The 21,326-nt window shown below is 28.2% G+C and overlaps 3 protein-coding genes across 5 annotated transcripts; 1 reads left to right on the top strand and 2 right to left on the bottom strand.

Moving 5' to 3' along the window:
• Positions 1–2,201: 2,201 nt before the first annotated feature.
• Positions 2,202–8,067, bottom strand: fwe (calcium channel flower). 2 transcript variants are annotated; one of them, XM_033350777.2, is made up of 6 exons: positions 7,864–8,067; positions 7,658–7,778; positions 7,128–7,335; positions 6,782–6,889; positions 6,095–6,254; positions 2,202–5,261 (listed from the first exon to the last, which is right to left on the bottom strand). In XM_033350777.2, the coding sequence occupies exons 1-5, from the start codon at positions 7,864–7,866 to the stop codon at positions 6,131–6,133; spliced, it is 564 nt and encodes a 187-aa protein (XP_033206668.1). In that variant the 5' UTR covers positions 7,867–8,067; the 3' UTR covers positions 2,202–5,261; positions 6,095–6,130. The 2 variants fall into 2 exon arrangements, with proteins under 2 accessions (XP_033206668.1, XP_033206667.1); XM_033350776.2 differs by lacking the exon at positions 6,095–6,254 and having other exon boundaries at positions 7,864–8,063.
• A 530-nt stretch (positions 8,068–8,597) lies between these two features.
• gig (TSC complex subunit tuberin) lies at positions 8,598–18,229 on the bottom strand. The gene is made up of 29 exons (XM_033350909.2): positions 17,980–18,229; positions 17,605–17,741; positions 17,297–17,490; positions 17,017–17,220; positions 16,758–16,932; positions 16,459–16,659; positions 16,241–16,382; positions 16,024–16,172; positions 15,775–15,947; positions 15,544–15,712; positions 15,243–15,464; positions 14,844–15,105; positions 14,639–14,757; positions 14,412–14,576; positions 14,158–14,323; positions 13,885–14,081; positions 13,682–13,798; positions 13,423–13,604; positions 12,019–12,232; positions 11,494–11,925; positions 11,255–11,426; positions 10,969–11,170; positions 10,684–10,864; positions 10,384–10,566; positions 10,132–10,310; positions 9,696–10,044; positions 9,485–9,625; positions 9,248–9,418; positions 8,598–9,066 (listed from the first exon to the last, which is right to left on the bottom strand). Exons 1-29 carry the CDS (start codon positions 18,056–18,058, stop codon positions 8,860–8,862), a joined length of 5,484 nt encoding a protein of 1,827 aa, XP_033206800.1. The 5' UTR covers positions 18,059–18,229; the 3' UTR covers positions 8,598–8,859.
• Positions 18,230–18,447: 218 nt separating this feature from the next.
• Positions 18,448–20,254, top strand: LOC117166718 (uncharacterized). Of its 2 annotated transcripts, none has more exons than XM_076618175.1 (5): positions 18,448–18,599; positions 18,842–19,057; positions 19,164–19,280; positions 19,368–19,618; positions 19,695–20,254. In XM_076618175.1, the coding sequence occupies exons 2-5, from the start codon at positions 18,956–18,958 to the stop codon at positions 20,134–20,136; spliced, it is 912 nt and encodes a 303-aa protein (XP_076474290.1). In that variant the 5' UTR covers positions 18,448–18,599; positions 18,842–18,955; the 3' UTR covers positions 20,137–20,254. The 2 variants fall into 2 exon arrangements, with proteins under 2 accessions (XP_076474290.1, XP_033206848.2); XM_033350957.2 differs by lacking the exon at positions 18,448–18,599 and having other exon boundaries at positions 18,806–18,869; positions 18,978–19,057.
• The last annotated feature ends 1,072 nt before the right edge of the window (positions 20,255–21,326 follow it).

The raw sequence follows: 21,326 nt of genomic DNA on the forward strand, positions 1-21,326 counted from the left end.
GTCGAAAATATAGAATAAATTTCTTTTTTTTTTTTTTAATTTTTCCATCGAGACAACGATCTACAGTGAGATCCGTTATAACGAGACGTGATAAAGTGCACGCGTACCGAGCGAAAATTCAAAGTCGATTTTCTCGAAAACAAAGCCTCAAACGAAAAATTTTTATTCTATATTTTCGACTTCTTTTTTCACGTAGAATCACCCCCTTTCCGCTTGTACCATCAGTTACCAACCACCCTGTATAATATTGGACTGATTTATGTACGAGACTGGAATACGTACAAAAAAAATGAATGAAGCAATTTTAAATTGTTCTTCATTATTGAAATTATTTTCTTTCATAAAAGAATAAAACTAAAATCTTCAAATCACTCCTGATTATTAAATAAATAATTAAATAGTCTAGTTTTTACATTCTAATATTTCATATCACAGGGATTTATACATTACACGTAATAAAACAGATACCTCACTAAAAATGTGCTTATTGGCCTTATTAAAATAAAATCTTCTTTTATGCGTGCGTTTTAAAGCATTTGCGTTACGAATTATGATATAGAGATATTGGTCCAAATATTAAAAAATTATGCAGGTAGTAAATACGTAAGATAATGCAATTAAAAAATATGTATACAGAAATATGATATGACAAATCGTGACAAATTTTGATATGACAAATAACTGTAAATAAACAATGACTTTTTAAATGCATGCAGAAAGTAGATCTACTTAAATCAGGTGACAAACTGTTTTCTACACGAAGTACAAAAAACATTTCGAAAAGATTCATATGTATATTGAAACAGTTGTAGTTAACCACAACTCTTTAGGATAAATTTAGAAATACTTACATCGATGCTGGTGTCCCGTGAGGTATTCAACACACTTCTTTCACGAGTTTAACAGATCACTATAGATAAAAAATATCATGTAAAGTATATGTTTATTTCGTTTCATTAGTTAATTGTATCACAGATAGTGATCATAAACGTACTTACAGGACACAACTCAAATGTATCCTTCTTCTTTTTCTCTTATTTTCACTGAAAATTTAGAATCCAAGACACCAGCAATGTTTGTACAAAAACTTGTGGAACATCCTGTAAAAAACAATATCATAAGAACAATAGTACGAAAAATAGAAATTACTTAATGTCTTGAACTTATAGCTTTATCAAATTTTATTTAAAAATTGTCGGATAAAATATCATTGCTGTGACATACCGTGCAATTAAATGCATTGTAAAAACCTTACAATTAAATAACATAATTTATAAATATACATATAAATCTAAGCAAAGTTTCATATAATATACAACTGAGTCCGCAGGCGGATTTATATAAATTGTATAAATCAATATAGATTAACGTTAAAATCATCTTCTATTCAGAATATTTAAATTATAATTTATATTATTTATTATATGAAACAGATTTTTATGTTTTGCCTTACCTTTACGATTTGATTTTATTGGAATTTTTTCGAGACAAAGCACATCGATTCGTACTACAAACACTCACATTCAGCATTCGTTTCTATACATATGAATTGTAATTTTTAATTGATATTAAATTAATATGATAATATTTTATAAATAACAATATCATTGTCTTTTTTTCAGCGATAAAGTATAAAAATATAAAAGTTGTATAATGTTCTATATTATTTAGATTATTTATATATATATATATATATCGATGTTTTTTTTAGACAAATATTAAGATAATAAACAAATGCACTGAAATTTTACACAATATCGTTATCGTATTATTTATTCCACGTACCATAACTAAATTAACTAAACTAAATTGAGTGCGAATTTTACTCTACATCATCATTTATCTATTTCATAAAGAAACACTGTATCAATTAAATCTCTTGAATAATAAAAAATTTATTTAATCGTACGTTTATAAAATAATATGAATTTCCGCACGTTTGAACAAAATGTATAAAGAACGAATAACACGAAATTTTTTGAATACTTTCATTGGTCATATCAAATCCTTCTTTATGATTGGTTGACAATTTACTTACAATTTACTTACTAAAATAAACAACGCGATTTTTAAAAAAAGAATCATGTAAAATATAATACATAAGTAGTACTGTCGAAAGAAAAGAATTATAAGAATGAAATTTAAAAGGTTTAGTTATAATAAATTTTACCACTTTAGTTAAAATTATTCAAATATAATACTTTTAATGTAATTTTAATATTTATTGACAATTTTACTATACATGTATGTAACGAAGCTTATTAATTTATTCATGTAATTATTAATGTAATACATACATAGCGGTGTATATCCGAACCTTTTATTTATAAATTTCTACTCCCAAAATTAAACATATTTATAACAGGATATTTTTAATTAAATAGACATATGTTTAAAATAAGTCTATTTTCTTCCGTGTATACATATCATATTGGCTTGAAATCGTGATAGTGCATTAAGCATTATAAATATTTCGTTTGGGTTTCTATTTAATGGAAGTTGAATATCTACATATGTATATTTTGGTATATTTCGAAGACAGTATGTATTCTTAAAATTTATTCATAATCCACTAACCTATATAGCAAATAATGTATGTTACTATAAATGTTTAATCCTTCTCAATAATAGTTGGTCAAATACGCATGCGACATATACTTTTGAACACATTTCCTTATGACAGAAAATTATTATAAATATATTCCTGTCCTACCAGTAACAACAATAAAATGCCTCGTGTAACTTATCGTATATTTTATACATTATTCATTTGAAAATTTATTTTAACATTTTTTTTCCTTTTTATATTATTTTCTTCATGTTGAATTTGCTCAAGTATCGTCTCTCATTGTGTAAACGCTAAATATTCTTCAAAATTTATGCAATGAAAGTAAAATAAAATTAGTTAGCGCCGAATATTTGCTTCTAATTTAATCTCTCACTAATATCATACATCCTTTATATCATTTTTTTCCTATTAAACATTACATAAAAATATTTGACACTAATGATGTTATCAAGGTAAGTATACCCTGATTTCATTATATTTTTTAAAATACGTAATTTAAATTTAAAAGAAGCATTTTGTAATCTTAAAATAAATCATAAATGATAAAATATGAAAATCAGAAATATTCGATTCAGATTGAGTACAGAAACTACATGTGATATAATCAAGTTACATAATATGCTCCTATTTCTTTTAATGCATGCTAATTAACATTGTGTATGATATAGTATATTATTTATCATATATGAACATAAATTACTAAAAGTGTACTTAATTATAAACAATCACAATAAAATGCTACACGAAAATCACAATAAACAATAACTTTATAATACGCACTATATAAATACAATAATTTACATATGTCTAGAAGTGGATTTAAACTGAATTTATTTGGCAAACGCAACACTAAAATCATCAAAGATTTAAAAAATCGGTACCTGGTTAAATATTTCTAGAGTCTTGTATACTTAATAAATAAATTAATTAAAAAATGGGAATGTAGGGAGAGATAATGGTCGAGTAATTTGACAGTTTCGATTAAGAAATAAATGCTTATTCGATTAAAAATACATGATATGGATTGAAGAGGGAAAGAAGTTCAAAATGTCTATAAAAATGAGGAAGTCATTGATACATCTGATTCTGATTAAAACAATTTTGAATAGAGTAAAATCTGATATAAACATTATCGAAATAATCAGAATATTATATATTTACAATTTTGTAATTTTGAACAAAAACTACATTATACACACTAAAATATACTAGTAGATCAGTAATAGTCTCTGCCATATATCATTCAGATTTAGCTACAAAAATATAGAAGGTACAAAAAATTATGTTTGGAAGTTTTGGAATCAAGAATATCATATGGGAGTAGATACCATATATATAAATATAAATATCGAATGAAACGATTACGAAGTAAATTCAAATGTATGTATGTATACATGTATATGTACAAGTAATTTCGCAGAAAAAATAAACGAAGTAATCCATATACTTATATTTCCATATATATTTTCTTTATTCAAGGTAGGATAAAATAATAAAAAGAAAAGTTACATAATCTATCTTTTTGTTTCCTCTTTTTCATGTTAAATGTAATAATACACCGAAGTCGAACAATGTCTCTCTTTTTAAATTACATATATATTTAATTTTTTATATAAATTAATTCTTGCATCCATCAAATATCAATTTTGAAGAAAAATCTATCCAAAATAATCTTTTTTGCAAAATATTGCAAATTTCATTCACAAAATAAAAGATTGACTCATATAAAATATATATATAATGCTGTTTTTCTAGAAAAAATGAAGTGCAATATTATTGGATTTAGATCAATTCATAATTTATAGATTAATTTTTTATCCTAAATAATAAACAAATGGAGGATTGTTCTAACTATATAACTTATCCCACATATATATGTATACAATACATGAATAAATGAAAATAAAGCTAGTTATGACTCGTCCACCTTCTATAACTTATGAATGATTCGTCTTAAAGTCTTAGGATATTTTGATTTTGGAAGTGTTATTTTAGTTCAAAATATTACACTTCATCAATTTAAAATGTAAAATTTAAATAGATAACTACATCCAAAATCAACTAACGTAAAATTATTTTTTCCTCACCAATTTCATTCTTTATGAACATTATGACACACAATAGACAAGTAGGAGCACAAGAAATCAAGCCTATGAATACTAACAGAATATAATTTCTATAGCAGTCTTTAACTTTGGCATTATTTCAAATAAAAAACTGAAATAATGTAACTTTTATATATATAATAATGGTTTAGTAAATAATGTGTTAATATCACTAATGCTCTATTGATATCGAAGTCCACAACTGAAACTAAATTAAAAATTATGTATGAAAAGGAAAAAATGACCTAACTACTTCACCTATATGTCAGCACAAATAATATAAGCAATTTACAGTATCATAAATTGAAGATGATAAAATATTAGAATATTAGTAGGACTAAATAATAAGTGCTTCAAACAATGCATATTCATAGGCTCAATTATTGAATATTTTACCAAGTCAACATTCATCACCATTCATACCAGAAAATGAATTCTTTTGCCAATTAATGTTGTGAATTTAAACATTACTATCTGGTCTATTGGTAAAACTCATTGGTTGAGCATTTTCAACAAGTGTAGCTTGCATACTCGATGAAGGAACCTCGATATTCGTCGCTGCTGATCTCATTTCACGAAGTGGTGCCCTAAAAATTCATAAATTATTAATTTATTTATTTATTTAATTATTATTTATTACTGTCGTTATATGTATATACAAAATATAAATTTTGTATTATAGAACACATACCTATAAAGACGCTTTAATAATATAAAATGTTACGTTATAGCAAAAATTTCAATATTATTTTAAACATTTTATAACTATATCTAAAAAGAACCTATACTATTCATAAATAATAGTATTTAACAAACAAGTATTAAGGGATGGTATTTAAAATTGAAAATAATGTGCTGAAATCCAAATGTATATAAAATTATAGGTAAAAGAAGCTAGCAATATCATGCAACTCATTAATATAAGTGATACACTATATCTCAAAAATATAAGAACAAAGCAAACATGTGTTTCCAATGCAAGAAATCCAAAGCTAAATATGTATTTTCCAAAGCTATGTGTGTTATTTTCGTAGTATTAAAAGAACGTTTGTGTATAGGTAAATAATTGTTTAAAATTATGAACTAATATTCTTAAGCTTAAGCATACACACATATAAGCCTTTCATTGCAGCATAATTAATTTATGAGTTTTAACTTACATAGAATAAAAATAATATATGTATTATTAAATCAAATAATTCAATTTTTTCAAGTAAATTAGCGAAAAAACCATTGCACACAGAAATGACAATTTCATTGTAATGTATTAGATAAATTAAACTCATATTGTCAAATATATTAATCATAATTATAACATTAAAATCTAGCCATAAATCTAAAAATGTAATGTGGTATCTAAAAATGTGGTATCTAGAAAATTACAAGTGTAAAAATGACATTAAATTTTATTTATTATTGCCTGGTTAGAGAAGTGGTGCAATGAATGTTTGATGATTTATGTAGGCCTCCAGACATCAGGATCTTCCACGAGAGTTGTATGGTGATCTGTAGTAGGAGGTACAGTACCCTGTGGGGAACTCACACCCGACGTCATTCCTGCTGGGTCGGGCCTGGTTCCTCTGTTATGATTAGTGTATTAGTAACGAAAAATTAAGTATTACATACGACAAATATTATATACTTTACTATTATATTTTAATAGTACATAGCTTGTAACGTATGTTAAATAAAAGGAAAATGATACATTTTGTGTTGCTTTGTATGAATGATATATACTTTATGGAACTTCATAATATGAAATGGAAATTATGTTAGTTAATTTATGTATTATAAAAAGTACCCAAAAACCATAGCAACAAATTCAAACATAAATATAAACAAATATGAGATAATGTAACAAAATTAGTCTTCCACCCACAAGCAAATAACATGTGCACACATGATAACAACACACCATACAATTTATTTCCTTAACTGAATAAAATAATCGTATAAGAAATTATACTAATTTTTTAGAATTGAAACAAAGCAATATACTTATTAGTATAAATTGTTTATACCTATACAAGTATATTTGTATGATATATGTAATTTTAATATGAATGATATATCTCCTAAAATAATAAATTAAACAGATGTAACTTACTTTCGCCCAAGTGACATTAGTCCATATATTACACCTGTCGCAAATATTAGACCACTGCCAAATAAGCTACTCATTCCAAAACAAAGGAGGACTGAAGGAATTGCCATTCTAAAAGTAAAACAATACATTATGTCTAAACAGTAGCAATATAAATTAATATTAAAGGAAAGAAAAACAATATAACAATAACATAGTTAATTTTCTATCTCCCAGCCATAAAAGAAACTCGGTTAAAAATTTTCTCTATTACGATGCATTCTCATTTAATTATCTATGCACATCACTATAGAAAAAAAATATAGATTTATAACTTAAATATTTCATTAAAAATATAATTTAAACTTACATACAATATCCAGCTGCTCTATTCCAATATGGTCTCTTTTCCACCCAATCACTTAAGTTTTGTACATAATCAATAAATAGACAGCAACATGGTGCTTCTATTGTTGCAACTATAAAACCAGCCACCATTTGCCACATACCACTTATTAGGCAATCTACCGAACCCATCAGAATTGATAAACAATTCCATCCTCCAAGAATAATTGCAACTATAACAAATTGACAAAAATCATAAATAGCTATTGTGTCCATAATATAAAGATAAGTAATAAAAATGTTTATAGTGATAACAATAGATGATTTAAGATGTTTAAGTTCTATATAATTAGTTGTAAATATAGAAAAATCACAAACCATAAATGCATATTGTATGTTAATACTGTATATGTCTATATAAAACATGAATTATTATATACATTTTTATGTAAATTCTAAAAAATATAAGAAGTTTACTGTAAAAGAAAGTAATGACAGTAAGTTAATTCCATAATGATGTATATCTCACAATACATGTTATGTTACAAAACATACTTATACTACCCACGGTGCCGAGTCCTCGTCCAGCATACTTCATCCACCAAGGTACATCGTCCTTGGCAACAGGGTCCTGTCCTGGTCTTTGCATAATCGACGATATTTTCTCAGCGAACGACTAAAAAGTCAATAAACTATCAATATAAAAAAAACATAACATATGTCCAAATAATTGTAGTTTCAGTAATTGAAAATACATTTACCATTTTTATCGTTCTAGTCTCCCCTTCTTCACCAGCTGACAGGACCAAACGAGACTGACAGTACTATAAGGATGTTGATGTACGGAAAATCGACCCGTGAGTTTCTTAATTATGTGGGCAGAGGCGCTTATATCTGTCAACGATTTTGTACGTAGTTCTCACGTGAACTTCTTTATAGTTAAGCTGCGACGGTCATATAAACAGGTCTAGAGTCTGAACTACGATCGTATCTAGACACTCGCTAGGGAAAACCACCCCTCTTTTGAATTGTGAAAAGTCAACATGGAAGACAACAAAGTTCTCGTTCTGCGAGATAGACAGAGATGAGTAGAGTATCTCTGTCCCTATTTGAGACATTTATGGCACCTCACGCATGCATAGAACGAGAACCTTCCTGTCTTCCATGTTAATTTTTCATGATTCAATTTTAGAATATTCCCTAGGCTTGGGGTATAGTGTATGGATATCGAGAGATCTGTTTATATGATCGTGGTTTAAGCGCTGTTTGTATTACCAACTTACAAAATAAAATATAACCTCTACGGCAAATTTCTACCAATCAATATGAAATAAATATTCATAATATCAAGCGGATATTTTTATTATTTTTAAATATAAAATTCATTTTTACTAATATAAATGTATTTTCTAAAATTGTGAATTTTTCCTAACGATTTGTTTGAAACCGATTTTGTCGAATTTATTTATAATCTTGAAGAACGAAATACATTAAATAGATAATATCATTTTATATTGAATATTAAAATAACAATACATAATTATATTAGAATATTACATACTCGTTCTTTTATTTATCACAAAATTAAAAATTTATATTAATGAATTAACTGAAATTTGAATATAAAATATGAGAAATATTTGTACTTAGAATAATTATCTTCTTTGTAGTTTACAGAAAGAATACTTAATTATCGCATTAACAAACATGAATCATATTAATTACAATTATTAAATAACTTCTTTATTAAAATCAAATCATGTTGTATACTCAGTAAAATCATCCATATAAATACGTTTGTTCGATCTTGGTGATAAATCATCAGTTGTTCTATCTGGATTATTGTTTGTTTCTTGCAACACACGATTCCTAAGTCGTTTAATATGTCGTAAACGTTCTAACCAGTTAGAAGCATATGGATTGTGACTATTTTGTTCCAATGATGATGAAACCATTGAAGCAAGCTAGGACAGAGAAGAGAAACTATAAATTTCATTGTAATATAATTTAAGAGAAAGCTATAATAAAACAAATACGGTATTAAACTAATGTTGATTTAATTTTTTTTATATATCGGAAAGACATTGAATAGTATACGAATAGTACAATATAATTACAATTAGTATATTTTTTTATAAAACTTACATTGGCATGAAGAGCTAACTGTCGAGATAAAATAGCTAAATTTTGATCAGAAATAATTTTTGGTTCACTGTGTCGAATATGTTTAACTAATTCTTCTTTTACTTGAACTGTAACTTGATTAGTACCATGATCTAGGGGCTGAATTACAACACATGCATAATTGAACTGTCCCTAAGAAAGCAACACAAATATTAGTACATATCATACTTTACAATGAGATACTATAATAAAACATACCTTTACAGTTTGTATATTATATGGTTCTCCAGATTCATTATAAACAACAGTAACATAATTATTTCCAATATGTTGTTTTTTAGATGTACATTTCGGATCACTTAATTTTGTTGGCATCAACGTAGCAACATGAAATGCCACCTGATAAAATTATATAAAATTACATTATCAAAAATATAAAATAACAAAAATTATAGAAATTTATTTCAACCTGTGTAACATCGTCTTGCCAAATATATGCAAAGTTTCCGTTTTCACCATTACGATCTAAACCTCCCAAAAACACACTTTCATCAACGTCCTTCAATCGGACTAACGTTCCTAATCGTTGTAAAAATTCTGTATATCGAAGTGATCCATGTTGATTAGCTAAAATTTCAGTTTCATTAGAAGCTTGCCCTGGACCAACATAAAGAACCCCAATTTTATGGGTTTCATATGGTTGTATTCTATCTAAATTTGTTACTGCTCTTTGTACAGCCGTTGTCTGTGGAACCAATAAAGGTTTTTCTGAAGGCGAACCAAAATGTGCTGTATGATACAGTTGCAAAAACACAAAACTGTAATTTATAATTTAAATATAAATTTTACATTAGAACACAAAGATAATTACCGAATATTTGTATTTAAAAGTATTGTATCATTACCTCGGATTGATACTAGTTTTAGGTGTTTCTTTTACTCGTGGCGAGTTTCCTCTACGAATATTATCCCATTCTCCACGGGACTTTTTTACGGGGCTCATTACAGAAATTGTATGACCTCTATCACGAAAAGGTAATGGCAAAGGAGGTAACATAGAAGGATCAGGTTTCTCATCCTTTTGCTACAAACAGATGTGTGTATATGTATTTTCCTTTTAAAACAGAGTATTTAAGAATAAATATAATCAACAATACCTTATCAGCTAAATGATTGCGTCCAATAGGTGGTTTACTATCTGATCCTAATGGCATTTGTTTTTGACCAGAGTCAAGACTAGATAAACGAGGATAAATTTGTGTAGGTGATTGTGGGGGCTTTGCAACAGATGACTGAATTTGTGTTGTGCGTCCCTGTACTCCCAAAAAGTTTCCTTGAACCTGTAAAAATAGACGAAAGGTTTTTGTAATTAAGACATGTTGCAAACTTTATTTACTTGAATACATAAACTGGAAGTGGCTTTTCATGCCCGAGAGGCTAAAAAAATAATACTATACCTGTATGGTAGTAGGTGATGGAGGAACAGTATTGCTGGTAGTCGTAATAATTTGAGTGACTTGTGTTGCACCTGGATAAGAACGTTGAGATCGTAATGCAGTTGGATGATCTGATGCATTTTCTGATGGAGGTGTTGTACCCATGCCAAACATCTCTTCTGGTATAGCTTCACAACTAACTCTGCATAAATATATCTTTATTATTATATTTACAAAGCTAATGAAGTTATTATTAAAATCTATTAAAATAATAGAATACACTATTATTTGTTAAACAAATAATACCTCATATCTTTTGCATATGTAGTTTTTGCAGGTTTTTTTAGTTCTGCATCAAGTTTGACTTCTATATCTGTAGATAAAAGATCTCGGTCTACTTGTTGCAAATTGCTTAGTTTTTCTTTATTCAAGAATGGATTCTTCCAATTAGCACTCATTTCAGGACTAGAATTTGATCTGCGTACGGGATTTCGAGAACGACGTAAATCTACCAATAATTTTTACTTTTTAATATACCGATTTTATTATTTGTTTATTACGACAATTAAAGTATAATAAGGCTTAATCATACCATCTTCACCATCCTCTAAACTCTCTAAACTATCGCGTGAACTTTGCCTTGAAGGACTCGGTCGAGCTGGTGAACCAGGTATTGCGATTGGACCTGATGATACAGAAGATATCACAGATTTCATAATATTATGATCACATCGTATTTGATCCATACTTTTATCTGCAGTGTCCTATAGAAAGAGAGAAAGAATTGTACATCTTTTTACATAATTTTTAAATAATATATTTTGAAACTACCTCTGCTTCATCTCCAGAACACTCTGATGTAGATTCTTGCTGCTTTTGCAACAAATCTTGATTTGGCCTATATAAAGCCATTATATCATACACAGGAAAGTCTACATTTGTTTCAAATTGCATAGAGTTCTGAATCCTCATTATCCAAGACATATCACCTGTAGGTCTACGTACATATATCTCAGCCCAACCCTGACACCAACAAGCACAGAGCACATGTTCTTCTTGTTTCTCACTATTAAGTATTTGTTCTAATTTTGATGATTCTGCTTGATCTTTTTCCATTTTTTCTGAAGAATGGTCTTTTTTTGTTAAATCTAAATCTTCCGATGCTTTCTTTGATTCTTCTGTTGGGGAATTTGCAGCTGTGTTTGCAGTAGAGCTCCCATGACCTCCAGAGGACTGCCTAGACAATTTGTCCTCTTTTGCTGTCTATTATATATTATCATTTTATATTTTAGAACAATTTGTAACTAATAGCAAAATAATTATGTAAATAATATCAATAATGCATATTAACAATACCTCTGTACTCGATGCTCGTCTTAAAGTTGATTGAGATGTTTTCGAATGTTCAGGAGATTGAGGACCAGGTTTACATACAACCCAACAATTATCACAAAGTCCATTTCGCATTGCTTTATTGCTACAACCACTTGTTGTTACTGTAATAAGTTTGTTACCAAGTAGCCATGTCATTGATTGGCCCTCTTTAAGTAGAAAATCGGCAGCTGCTAGTCTAATAAAGATAAGTTATACTTATTTATATATATATATTAATTATGAAATATATATATATATTTCATAATTATATTTCAATATATATTTCATAATATTAATATATAACGTAATATATATATATATATATATATATATATATATATATATGTCGGGTGTAACATTAGAATTAGGGTTAGGGGCGTGAAACGAATCTTCGTTTGGATTACACGTTGTCGTTATGCAACAGAGAAGACATTGACTAGTGCAAATATGATTGTCATAAAACTGGACAAGTAACCGTGGTAATTAGATACTCGAGAAACTAATGACAATGATCCTAGGTTCAATAACGAATCCGCAGTCGACGGGATGAGAGATGAACGTGCTCACAAAATCTAAATCGGACGCGTAATATTCACTGATCATAAGGTGTTACTCTATTCGTCAATGGGACCGCAAGAAAGAATGACTTTCCGTTCCGACGATGCCACAGAGGAAAACTATGATGAGGTGTGTCTAAGGACACGAGATCATCGGATTCGTCGGGGATAGCCTTTGTTCGGAAAATAAGGGAAATTGACGTTGCTGCTAATTGGTCAATCTCCGTATCGGTAGTTAGAAAAAGATGCTAGCCGCTCTCGAGGGAAAGTTGCTAGTGGGAGACGTCGTTCGTTGAAAAAAATAGATCTCCCCTATCTTCCCGTAGTTGGGACAAAGACTGTTTGTCTGTTTGAAGGACTTCAGGTAACTAGATCTTAGTGTCTATAACGGCCCTCGGGCTAGCTGATCACGTACTGTGGAGACGCGTCGGCATCTGGTAACCATCATACCCGAAGAATAGGATCTGCGTGTGGCGAGCCATGGAACAGAAACCGTTGGAATGTTTACTGTCGCGTGCCGCTATACATATTTCTTTTAAGGAGAGCTATAGAATTACTCCGTACCTTTGTTAGACAAAGCGTTCATCCCGTGACCGCGGCTACGTTCGGCGACTGGCTGTCGCCTCGAGCCCAAGCTCATTATCACAAATCTCGAACAAATACAATCGGATCGAAAGACGACAATTGTTTAATTACGCCTATGATAGAATCTAGATTACGGTGTTAGGGGATTATCCCGAAGTTCCAAAGGGGAGGCTTCGATGTCCTTTCATCACCGACATATATATATATTTCATAATTAATAAAACATGAAAATTTATAAATTTACCTTTTAGGTCGAGCTGAATAAGTTGAAAATGTATACCGAGCCATAAGATCAATACAAGTTTCAGTAAGCTCCACATGAAAAGTCATTAAAGCCTCATCAATTGGAGGCTTTAAATCTGAAACCTTATTGTCTCCTATCATACGATTAGCCATTATAGGTCTCTCTCTCCTGCCCCTACTACCCTATAAATAAAAATATAACAGTAAATAATGGATTAAAAAACGATAATAAACGAATATAGTTTTATTAATTTTTATACCTGCTCTGTTAAGCTTGAACTACGTTTTCTATTTGAAGAATCTTCATTTATGAAGTTAAAATCCGATTTCATTAAATGTCCCTCTTCAAAGGGAACTATTACATTTGCCTTCAAACCCTGTATATTAAAAAAAAGTCATAGTTTCATTATTAAGAACAATAGCTAACAATAGACTAATAATAGCATGTTAATAATGTACATACTGTAGTAATAAATCTAACAAAATCTCTACGAAATGGTAGTCGACATTTCAAAAACCATACAGCAATTACATGATGTGCTAAGGATACTGTATAATGATCATATTTGAAGGGATTTGTATATGGTAATAAAATTGCAAAGACAGACATGTATTGATCTCCAATAAAACTTGCAAAAACTTTTGGAAGCCTAGTAAGAGCTGCAAGGAAAAGATATATAAATACACATGTATCTCACGATTAAACTTATTGGTTGTTAAAGTTTTTAATACTTACTAGACAGAAATTCCAAAATTGGTATAGCTATATGTACTGTTGCTGAAATTTTTGATAAATTTAAAAGTACTTCAGATAGAAGTTTGTTCATTGCATCACGCATTTCTAAAATACAAGTTGTAAGACTAGTAACACACTGACTTGCACACTTTGCTGTTAATCCAACCTAAAAAGTGACAATATTTAAAAATTTTAACTAGCTACAAACATTGCATCAGTGTATTAATTTTAAGAATTGAATTTTATTTTCTTACTTCTAAACACTTTATCAAACGCTGTTGCAAATTAGGTTCCAGATGTGCATGATATGAAGCTAATGATGCTAATACTGGAAAAACATGAACGCGAAACTCTGAAAGAGTAAATTTTGGAGGAACATTGTAGAGAGACTCTGGAAGTCTCAAACTTTTATCACTGACCTATAAAAATATATCAAAATAAATTTGTTGGAATGTTTAAGGAAGAAAATAAGATAATGTACCATGGAACAAAGTGCAGTTGCAAAGAAGTCAATATCGTTTGTATGTCGTGATAATATTAATGCTCTATTTTGCATTACTTGAGGCAATTCTTTTAGTACAAGTTGCAAAACCTTCCAATCTGTAAAGCCAATAAATTTTAAATTCAACTCCCAACTTTCATAAATAAATAATTATATAATAATTGAAAATATGTATAATATAAACCTTTTTCTGATTTAATACAGGAAATAACCGCTTTACATGCATGTGCCAATGACATATGAGTAATTTGACAAGATAAATGCTGTAATGGAGCTGGACTAACTGGTGGAGGACTACTGCCACCTCCTCCACTATTCATTCGTTCAGTTGTTGCATGTTCTAAAACTAGATATGGGCTGAACTTTATCACGGATGCATTTTGAGCATCCGGAAATCCAAGATGATAAAGCGTATTCGCTCTAATTTTTAAAAAACATTCAAAAATCTAAAATGCATAATAATTTTATAATAAGATACACTAAAATATAAGATACACTAAAATGTTAACGTATTACCACTAAAAGGTTAGAGATTAAAATATTTTGTATTTATTACATCATTTACATCATTTATGTTTATTACCAAGTATCGAATGGTAGAAATGTCATGGAAGACGGTTGGTTCTTTGTAATGTTGCTCCAGATGATTGACTAAAACTTTGTAAGCACGTATGGCATGACTTGATGGTAAATAATAAATTTTTGATGTTAATATTTTTATCACGCCAACAATTGCAGTCTTTACATCTTTAATATCGACATCTTTCGTAACTGGAGTGTCAGAAGTGAATGGTTTGTTGATTACCTTAACATACATTTTTGATTTGAATATGTTATATTAAAAATAATGTTTTATGTAAATAAATATCTAAAAAATTATATACCTTCTCCAGTATATCTAAAAGTTCTAAACATCTTTTTGTATCACACTCAAGACAAAGGTCAACAAGTAAATGTGCAACACCATTACGAATTGTAATATCCGCATCCATATCGACATGTTGGAAATATGGCACAATTATTCGCTCAATTAATTCATCTTCATATCTAGATCTATTGAAAGAAACGACAATTACAAAATTTATTTAATTTTTACAAAATGTCATTTTATATACCTATTAACTTGAACGACGTTTGTTAAAACATCAAGAACTTTCATTCTAACATTAGTACGCGTTTCAATTTTATAATAACGCTCCATCAAATTTGCTAATCTGGATTGCCATAGATGATGTGTAGCTCCTATAGTACGTGCTCGATATTCGATTAATTTCAAAATGGAACCTTCCTAAAAAAAATAATTTTATATTTTGGCACAGAAAAAATATTTAGTGTTATATTTACATTAAAAATATAATAATTACAGGTCTTGCATCACTACATCGTTCAACGAGATCATAAAATCGTTGAATACAACCATTATAATAGTTACTATCCAATAAATTTTCAATGCTATTTATTGTTTCATGTAAACTCACTGAAACTTGTCTGGTTGCAGGCTGATTACTAGTTTCTAAGAACAGAATACATTATTAATAAAAACCTAATATTTACATCGAATTTTACAGTTTTAAATTTTACCTGTATGAGAAATAACTTCTTCAATAATATCAAGAATAATACTCCATGTAGGGTCCCATAACTCAGCACCATATTTATTTACTAATCTTTGAATTGATAATGTGACTTCATACATAACAATTGGATGATTACATTTTAAAGCCTTATAAAATAACAAAGCAATAAACAGTGAATTACATGAAAACATATAAAGATTATACTAGATTTTTATTACTTACTTGATAAAATGAAGGTAAAACTGATGTAGGAGTACATTCTAGTTTTGGAATTCTATGAGTCCCCCAAAGACCCATATTTACATAAAATACTGCACCTCTAAGTAAACGAACATCTCTCTGAAAATTTGTATCTTGTAGCAAACGACACATCGTATATAGTGCAGAATGACCCATATGTGTACCTAATAAGTTACGCATTATCTACAAAAAGTCATACATATTTGAGATTGAAGTATTTCTAAATTATAATTTTAATTTAAATTAATATTATTTAGACTTCATAAAATATTGTGATGTACCTTCCAACTTATTTGACAGTATGTTTCAACATTAACACTTCCACATAATGCTATGATAAAAGTTTGTAATGAATCAGATTGTAAATTACTGTAACAAACAATCGCATCCAAAGCTTCTAAGCATCCAGAAACAACTTCACTGCTATTGCTATAATAACATAGATGGCAAATATACCTAAGAATATAAAATATGAAGTATTTATTTTATAATGTCTACCATAATTGTTGATTTACTTATATTAAATTATAAAATATTTACTGAACAAGGCCTGATATAATATCTTCATCGATATATGCTGAGTTAAATTTTATGACATTAACAAGAAGCGATAAAAACTCAGCCCCCCTTTTTCCATCTCCTGCTGTTACAACAGGCATCCAATCTAATAAGAAAGGTCCCATTCTCTCCTCTAGGTGCAATATATCTTTTCCATTTTCTGTTAAGCTTTGTAAAAGGTCCAATCTACATAATAATCCTCAACTTAGCTAAAATATTCATAAAATAAAACAATTTCTAATTATTGTATTTTAATAGTTACCTAGGTCCAATATCTTCAGGAATATTGTGTTCCTTAACAACCATAAAGAACTTCACTCTCATAAGAGAAGATAATTTAGAATATTGACCTTGAACAAGACATCGCAGAAAGTTTAATGTCACATGTCTGTGCTCACGAGGCACATCCTTTTCCAGAAGATCTTGTACCAAATACCATAATCTTTCAGCTGCTTTCTAATGAAAAAATAGAAATCAATAATATTTTTAAACATATTACTATGAAATATTATTTAATAGATAATGTTAGACATATTAGTATAAATTTATTATAATAAACAATCTACCTACATCTTCCCATTGTTGATTAAGAACTGCATCACACAAATCTTTAATTACTTTTGTACGATGATGCACAGGACTTTCAGGACTAATTTCTTTCTCAAGATCATGAGTTAATGTAACATCTTCACGACTTTTATAATTACCTAAAAATAAATTTATTATTGATTTGTTTACAAATAATATATACGAATGTCATTCTGTAAATAATATATAAACTGCAATCGTCAATTATAATTTATAAATTATAATTACAGAATTATTTTACTTAGGACAAGATAAAAGCTTATTATCATTAAAAGCGTGTCTCATTATTTGATATTAAAATATATCAATAATACAATGTAATCATTAATTATAAAAATTGAATCTTTATAAAATCACCTTTGTTAATGCGGAAGAATTGTTTCAATTTATCATGTAATGTTTTATTATCTTTATCTTTGGAGTTCATTTTCGACATTTTATTTTACGAACCAAAAGAAAACACTAGGATATATCCAGAAAGAGTTGTAATAAGTATTAGTAGGCATATCAAAAGCAAATCTGAGCAGAGAAATGTCAGTGAGATGCACCGTGTAAAGAGAGATGGGGTGCCAGAATGCCAAACACCAATCAGCTGTAATTTGCAACTATAAAAAAACACTAATGAAGACTATCAATATATAAAGTTTAAACGTATGTTTAAACCATATTTCTGATATTCGCCATTAGAGGGCTACAAGAAATAACTAATTCCCGCAAGTACTTATTCAATTAAAAATAAATTTCCAAATGAAAAATTGTAGATCTATTATTTTAATGATTTATGGTCAAATACAATTGTTTTGTACGAATTCAATTTATCTAAAACAGTAAACTGCAAGCAAAATATCATTTTTCCCTCTCTTTCTCTTCTTAAATATCTAAATCTATTCTACTATAGAGTACTATATATTATATATAAATAAAATTTTTAAGTTAAAATATATTTAGTATTATTTATATTAAATATAATAAATGTAGTAAGTGTATGAAATACTTTCTTTCTCTTTTATACAGAAATATAGTAATATACTTTTATGATTTATTACGATTTTAAAATTTTGATATAAAGTTATAGAATACAGAATGATAATTGATATATGTACATATATATATATATATATTATTATTTATTATATATCTTTTAATGTTCTAATATCGTATATTACATAGTTCTATAATTATCAACTATTATCAATTTCATTTCTTTTATTTACTCTAGGACAACATTTCAGATAGTTGAGATCAAGGTAGTAACACTGAAAAACAGTAGTAAAATATATAGCTATATGCAATTATACATTCTCATTTTACGGTTAGAAATTTCAATTATACAATGTCAAAAAATTCTACTGTAGATATTTTACAACCTTTACCATTTGAAAAATGGTCTCTTATTAAAAAAAAAGTAGAGCATAACTGGCCACATTTTGCATATGTAAGTTTCAGTTTAAACAATTTATAATCAATACATATCCTAATGTTGTTAATATAAATCTTATAGATAAATCACAGTAAATCATAATAAAATTTTCTATTTATAGTATTATTACTGGATTGAAAATGCTATTGTATGGAAAAAAAGGAATCCAAATATATCTATTCAAATGTATTGCCCATATGGAGATGATGAACAAGGAACTTTCCTTGGGATAAGCAATGTAAGTATTTTATATAAATGTGAATATATAAATGTAAAAAGAAATTATAAGAAATATTATTTCTTATATATATAGTTATATATATAGTTTTCAGAATATAATGTACTAATATTTACACTGCATCCAAACAGTGATATTATAAATAAAGTGTTAACAGAAACCAAAGTCATAGATTATAATCAACAAGTAAACTTTGTTACAGTTCATGAATGTTTTATATCTAGTGTACTGACTGCACTAGAGAATCTGAAACATTTGAGAAATGTAGAAACAAATCTAGTGTTGTCATTTAACTATTATTTTAAGCCTGCTGAAGAGTGTATAAAAACAAAGACTTGGTATTCATATTTGTTATTATATTATCAGTATACCACTATAATACCAATATACAATAATTTATTTGCTTTTCTTTAGGATACCAAATGAATGTTATATAAAACCTCTGGATAAATCAAACATTCCATTAATACATTCTGTATGGCCACACAGAGATGTGGAGAACCCACAGTTATCCCTAAAATACTTAAGTACACTGGTAGAAATGAATGGTGGAATAGGACTATATTTAAAAGAAGATGATTCTTTAGTTTCTTGGTGCATGCAAAATGATTGGCATGGATTATCAATAGTACAAACTGTAGAGGAACATAGAGGAAAAGGTTATGCAAAAATAGTAGTAAATATGCTTTCAAAGAAGTTTGCAGAACAAGGGATTTCTACAGTACTATTTATTGTTAAAGGAAACACAACATCTGAAAATATGTTTAAAAAACTTGGCTGGAAAGTAGTTGCACCATTGGTTTTTATAATGCTTAAAAGACAAGTAGCAAATCCTGACAGTGACACTCAAAATTGATTATTCAATAATTCACCAAAATGATAAAAATGTTGTAATGAAAGATTTAATATTTAAGATTTATATTAATTAAAGATTTAATATTTTCTACAAATAAATTTATTGCAGTCAAAAATAAGTAATGCTTTAATTATAGTATATTTAAAAAATATAAAAATGAAATATCAAAGATAATTATGTTTAAACTTAGAAACATGCCACAGTAATATCCTTAGGATAATGTGAAAAGTTATTTACCGAGTATCTTGATCTTAATAAATACTAAATAAAAAATTTTTACTCTTATGTATATAAGATTATAATACTGTTTTTTAAAGCAATTTTGATGCTTGTGATTGAATTTAAAAAATCTTCTTTTCTGTAACTTTTCATATGAGTTACTCTTACTGCTTATTTGTATTTACTTTGTATTAGTAATTTTGATTTTTTATGCACCTACAAATTTGTATAATTCCTTATCAGTCATTAAAAGTAAAATTTGTCAAAAAGCAAAGGGAACTTATTTTGTTGAAACTTCAGAGAAGTTACCTCCCCTCCGATCTCGATGATTTTTCTATACGTTGCAAAACTCAACATTTTGAACAACATTTTTTTATACGTTTAACCGATGGTCGATTTCAGCTTCTGAGTTATTCGCACAAAACAGTCGATACCACTACAGTAAATACTGCTTATAATTGGTCGTCCATTGTTATATGTATAGGAAAAAGTTCTTCTAAACATTGATTTCTACACATATCAAAAATCATCGAAATCTCTTGCTTTATATATATATTATTTATTTAAAATTATTTACTTAAAAATAATGAAAATACTTCAAATAGAAGTACAACATCAAATCTTTCAAATTTGTATATTACTATTATTTACTATAATATATTTTGATTAATTCATTTAGAAAATTATTAAGTAGTCTAATAGACTTTATTTACACACTCCACCATAACCATCGACATAGGAATATTGAGATTCAGGACAATGTTCAGAACGTCGGAACAGTAACTAAGAGAAGTGAAGTCGTTCCCGAAAAACAGGAATTATGGTCATGTGGTACTTTGAGGCCGCATTGGTGATTGGTTGTGATCGCGCAAGCGTAATTTTATTTTCATCAAATAAAAGTAAATCAGTGTAATTGCCGTAACAGGTTGACGGGTTTATTTCCTCTGTGTCATAATAATACTGAAAAACAT

This window comes from Bombus vancouverensis, chromosome 4 (genome assembly GCF_051014615.1).
Source record: "Bombus vancouverensis nearcticus chromosome 4, iyBomVanc1_principal, whole genome shotgun sequence".
Classification (NCBI taxonomy): domain Eukaryota; kingdom Metazoa; phylum Arthropoda; class Insecta; order Hymenoptera; family Apidae; genus Bombus; species Bombus vancouverensis.

Excerpts from the sequence above, each read along its gene's own strand:
- LOC117166718 (XM_076618175.1), top strand. The coding sequence starts at position 18,956 with ATGTCAAAAAATTCTACTGTAGATATTTTACAACCTTTACCATTTGAA. Across the intron at positions 19,058-19,163 it reads ACTGGCCACATTTTGCATAT|TATTATTACTGGATTGAAAA; the intron begins GTAAGTTTCAGT and ends TTCTATTTATAG. Across the intron at positions 19,281-19,367 it reads CTTTCCTTGGGATAAGCAAT|TTTTCAGAATATAATGTACT; the intron begins GTAAGTATTTTA and ends TTATATATATAG.
- fwe (XM_033350776.2), bottom strand. Across the intron at positions 6,890-7,127 it reads AGAGCAGCTGGATATTGTAT|AATGGCAATTCCTTCAGTCC; the intron begins GTAAGTTTAAAT and ends TTTTACTTTTAG. Across the intron at positions 5,262-6,781 it reads CTAATGTCACTTGGGCGAAA|GGCACCACTTCGTGAAATGA; the intron begins GTAAGTTACATC and ends ATGAATTTTTAG.
- gig (XM_033350909.2), bottom strand. The coding sequence starts at position 18,058 with ATGTCGAAAATGAACTCCAAAGATAAAGATAATAAAACATTACATGAT. Across the intron at positions 11,171-11,254 it reads TTTAGAGGATGGTGAAGATG|ATTTACGTCGTTCTCGAAAT; the intron begins GTATGATTAAGC and ends AATTATTGGTAG. Across the intron at positions 10,567-10,683 it reads CATCACCTACTACCATACAG|GTTCAAGGAAACTTTTTGGG; the intron begins GTATAGTATTAT and ends CTATTTTTACAG.